Source organism: Oratosquilla oratoria, unplaced genomic scaffold, assembly GCF_046742065.1.
Source record: "Oratosquilla oratoria isolate Oo_2021 unplaced genomic scaffold, ASM4674206v1 SCAFFOLD88, whole genome shotgun sequence".
Taxonomy (NCBI): domain Eukaryota; kingdom Metazoa; phylum Arthropoda; class Malacostraca; order Stomatopoda; family Squillidae; genus Oratosquilla; species Oratosquilla oratoria.
The window spans coordinates 450001-455000 of NW_027467752.1; the positions used below are offsets into that span (position 1 = coordinate 450001).

Genomic DNA, 5000 nt, shown 5'->3' on the forward strand with positions numbered 1-5000 from the left:
GACCTTTTGATTTTCTGCCTTGCAGGCCGAGCTGTCCCTTCAGGGTGACGAATTCACCCGGCAAATCTGGGACATGTACGCTACCTTCGAGGAGTTCATCGACCACCAGCAGCAGACGACGGGCGACGTTCCTCCTCCTCCTCCTCCTGCTTCTGCTGCCACCAGCGTGGGCGGGCCCGCCAGCAGCTCTCCTCTCCTTCGGGAAGGGCGTGCCCCGGGGCTAGTGACGAGCCCCGACGACGCGAACGTGCCTCCCCCGGCGCCCAGCGGGGGCCTAGGGACGTCCTCGCCGCCCAAGAGGGATGTCCTGAGACTCGAACCCTCGACCCTGAGCACAGTCATCAGCGGCACGCCGACGTCGTCCGCGTCTCTGCCGACCTCCTCCTCCTCCTCGGCGGCCACCAGTACAACTCCGACCTCCTTCAGCGCGGCCAAGGACACCATGGCCACACTCGCACCCAGCTTCCCCTCAGCCCATCTCACCTCGGCCTCCACTCAGCTGGAGACTTCCTCCTCGTCCTCCTCGAGACAGAGGACGAGACACCCGAGGGGAGACGCCCCATCTCCCTCGCGAACCGCGAGGGACGACCTCTCGCTCGCCTCCCCGCGCCGGAGGCGACGACCTCGGAAACTCCGCCGAAGTGTGGACAACCCTCTCCTGGACACCATCAGTGCCATCGAAGACTGCGAGAGCGACGAGTACAGCGAACTCCCCGGGGCCTACGCGCGTCTTCACCCGGAGACGGACAGCATCGGGTACGCCGGGTCGAACAGCATCGACAGCGGGTACAAGAGCGCCTGTCCCACCCCGGAACTGACAGACGGACTCTACAGCCACGAGAAGCTGGAGAAACGGGGCTCCATCGCGTCCCTCGGGAGCACCGGTTCCTCAGGGGGCAGCGGAGGGAAGCCTCGAATAGCCATGGGGACCCGCGTGATGGCTCGGGGCCTCCCCAAGTCCCCGAGCTCGGGAAGCGCCATCCGGAGGCCCGGCTCCGACGGCAACTACGACCTCGACCAGCTCATGTATCTGCGGCAGTCGCTGCTTATGTCCCCGCCACCTTCTAGTCAACAGTTTCCTAGTCCCGCCAGCGGACCCGGAGAAGTTCGAAACCCAGGATTCTCTAGATACTCCCCCAGAAGCTCACCCTCCCCCTTCACACCCAGAACCATCAGCCCAGGAGCCGCTGCGGGCACGACCGGAGAGTCGACTTCGGCGGCGGGGGCGGCGCCCCACGGAAGACCCAGCTCGCCTCTCCCCCGACGCACATCCCCAGCCAGATCCCACTCCCCAGAGCCGCGTCCCCGGAGCGCCTCGACGGGGTCCCGGACCTCGCCGGCTCCACGGTCCCGGCGCGGGTTGCGGTCGGGTTCCCCCATGATGGGGTCCACGGGTTCCCTACCTCGAGCAGCGAGTCCTCACCGCCGCCCACGGACCCTCTCCCCGGCCCTCCGGGAGGACACCCGGCCCCCGACGTCCTCCCGCCACTCCTCCCCCGGGGTCGGGCCCACCGGGAGACTCCGCTACAGCCCCGGGGGACCCGGAGGCGGAAGACCTCCTTCGCCGATCGTCGGGGACGCCGGTGACGGACTCGCCATGCTCGAACAGGAGATCGACGCCCTTCTGTACGGCCGCCAGGGGTCGCACTTCGACGGACTCCTGAGGAACAGGACGAGCAGCAGCAGCAGCGCCAACCAGTCGGACGCCGGCGCCGTCGAGTACTACGACCTCGAGAGCGTGGAGGAGTTCCCTTGTTCCTACGTCACCATGATCGAGGACAAGTACCGACCTGCCGTGGCCAAGGTTAAGCGGCTTAGAGGTGAGATGCAGCAGGCTCTTGGGGGTTCAGGTTTGTCCAGGACGGCTTCGGCCGCAGGTAAGAGGTTCCTGGCGTTGCGGGGACTCTTGTGGCGGTCTTAGTTCGTCGTACTCACAGTTTGACCTGCATGACAGCCTCTCCTCTTCCTCCTCCTCTTCCTCTTCCTTAACTCGCAGATGCGACTGGGAAGATCCATGTCAAGACAAGGTCCTTCTTGGTACAACGTTTCTCTTGTGAAAGTTTTATCAGGTACACGGATGAAGATCTAGCGGGCATGTCGGCGTAGCAATAAAGACTTTGTCTTCGCATGGTTTCTTTTACTTGTAGGCAGTTGCCTCTCTAATTCAACCCACTGATGCTTTGAACTCACTCACCATCCCACTTCCTACGCAGAAGGAAGTGAGAAACTTCTGGTAGGGAAAACCCTGTCATTTTTGGTAAGCGTTTTTTTTTTTTTTTTTTTTTTTTTTTTTAAATCCGACAGTGGGCCTCCCCGCATGGCCAGGGCTGCCGGGAAACAACGCAGCAAGACCGCGGTGGGTTCTTGAACTCAAACTCACGACCACCTGTTCACGAGTCCAAGACACTATCCACTGGGCCAGCGCGCGGCCGTTTGAAGTCACTAGATATTTTTATCTGGTCAGTGCTTGCTGATCTCATTCAGATAAAGAGGGACTTCAGAACTGAAATCTGAAGTCACCCTATGATCTCAAATCATTCGAAAGAGGGTTTTCAATGACCTGGTCTCCAACGATTCGGAGTGAGATTCGAATTACCCCCAACTTATTCTCAATAACTTGAGATAATTTTTGAGTCATCTCATCCCAAACACTTCGGGAGTTGACCAGAGAGGGTTCCGAATCGACCCCCCAAGGTCCCCCTCTGCCTGAATAAAATCGCCTGACGTCAAGTCGGGATAAAGTTCCAACACTGAGGCCCCAGCAAGAGACAATGTCATTCATTGGCACAGTGGTCTTGCTCCTCATTGGTGATTTCGGAGGCTCGAGTTCGACTCCGATAGCCGTAGGTGGAAATCCGCTTGCCCTGGCTATTCTAACACGTGAGGCAAAGGTGGCAACATAACCCTTTTGTTCTCGTGAACTCGTTTAGTTACTCTGAGCCAGGTTAAGTCACTCTAGCAGGATTAATATTTCACGTAAAACACACGTACTGTATCTAACACTTAGGTAACCATCTCTTAGAGAGCACAGAAAAAAAATAAATGAATGAATGAATGAATAAATAAATTGATAGATAAATAAGTAAACATAAATAAATAAACTAATAAAGAAATGAACAAATGAATGGATAGTAGACAGCCATCAATCCTGGATGACCAAGGATAAATCAGTGAATAAATATATAAATAAAAAAAAATAATAAATAGGTAAATAAAGAGATCAAGTATTTTCTGAAACTTCTACAGTCATGGACAAAAATCCTTTACTATCCGACAGTATTCCCAATACAAATGGAACATATACTGACAATTTAATATACTAATCTATACAGTATTTACATGACCATATAAGGCAAACCATGAGCAGGAAAAGATATGTCGAATAATCTACCGCGAAGGCCGCGTTTCCGTGGTGGAAGCCCCATTAGATTCTCGTTTTTTTTTCTGTCTCTTTTTTATGAGGTTGTACTTCAAAGACCATCTGAGTAATGAGACCAATTTTGTGGTAAGTTAAGTCACGAAGGAGGAGGGGTTTATGCACACACATCACTGAGAAAAACTGACTTCTAGTAATGGTATTGTGTGCGTGTGTGTGTGTGTGTGTGTGTGTGTGTGTGTGTGTGTGTGTATGTGTGTGTGTGTGTGTGTGTGTGTGTGTGCGTGTGTGTGTGTGTGTGTGTGTGTGTGTGTGTGCGCGTGTAATATATGTATGTATGTATGTATGTATGTATGTATGTATGTATGTACGTACGTATGTATGTATGTATGCATGTATGTATGTATGAACTGTATGAATATATGTATGTATGTGTGTATGCATGTATGTATGTATTTATGTATGTATGCACTGTATCCATGTATGTATGTATGTATGTATGTATGTATGTATGTATGTATGCATGTACGTATGTACGTATGTATGTGTGTATGCAATGTATGTACGTATGTACGTATGAATGTGTGTATGCAATGTATGTATATGTGCAATGTTGAGCTTGATGAGATGGCCAATCAGTGACAATGCAAGACGTTAATTTCTTTTTCCATCTCACAGGGCTTTTATTCATTGTATTGTTCTTCATATAATGCCTAAGTGTGCAATAAATATTATCAGTAGTTATAGGCACTAATCACTTAATAAATCTGTGATCTTACTAGATCTTACGTAGATCTATTTGTATATAACAACCAGGAGTGTTCACTATTTCCATAAGGTATTTTTGAAAATAGCTTCCATATAATATTTTCTTACTATAAACTGCATGAACTCTGTTGTGAGCTATTCATTTTGTATATTTTGGCACATACATACACTAAACAATTTTCTTTTACTTAATTAGCAAAATATTAAAATCAAAAATGTTCCTAAATGTATCTGATTTTCTATAACTAAGATGTAGTTAAACAGAAATGGTTCGCATTTCGCTCAATCCTAGAAGAGGGTAATCTAGGGGTGCATGTAAACTAGTAAACATGATATTTTTTCTAGACGTGTCTACAGTGCAAGGCTTAGATCAAGGGCCACCTACTAATATATTCTTAATATATAACATTACTTATCTTTTCATGCTTTTCTAGGATCGGTAACAAGGTAAGACTTCTTCTAGAAAACGCAAAGCTTTCTACAATTCGGTCTCTTACTATGGAATGTCACAGACTAGCTTGTCTTGTCTTGTCTTGCTTTAGCTTGTCTTGTACTGTCTTCGCTTATTTTCTTTGTCTCGTCTAGCTGTTTGCTTTAGATTGCTTTGAATGACTTTTTTTACGGGATATATAAAATTTTTCTTCTAGTCACCTCTTTTTTTGTCGTCTCTGGCTACATAGAATTCTAAATGAGACTTGATTACATTGTTAATTATGATGATGTTACATATGTATATTATCAATATCTATGAATTTATATATACTGTATATGTATATATATATATATATATATATATATATATATGTATATGCATATATGAATATGTATATGTGTATGTTTATTAATATATATGTTG

At 48.5% G+C, this 5000-nt stretch overlaps 1 protein-coding gene and 1 long non-coding RNA gene across 5 annotated transcripts in view; one reads left to right on the top strand and one right to left on the bottom strand.

The window, feature by feature from the left end:
• LOC143024074 (uncharacterized) overlaps nucleotides 1-5000 on the top strand; it is a 290998-nt gene that overhangs the window by 255551 nt on the left and 30447 nt on the right. For all 4 annotated transcript variants that reach the window (XM_076182808.1, XM_076182806.1, XM_076182805.1 and 1 more), the window contains exon 3: nucleotides 26-1820. In XM_076182808.1, the coding sequence (XP_076038923.1) occupies nucleotides 26-1820 (1795 nt within the window). The remainder of the gene's footprint in view (nucleotides 1-25; nucleotides 1821-5000) is intronic.
• LOC143024075 (uncharacterized) overlaps nucleotides 1-5000 on the bottom strand; it is a 216354-nt gene that overhangs the window by 79179 nt on the left and 132175 nt on the right. The gene's annotated exons all lie outside the window — the stretch shown is intronic.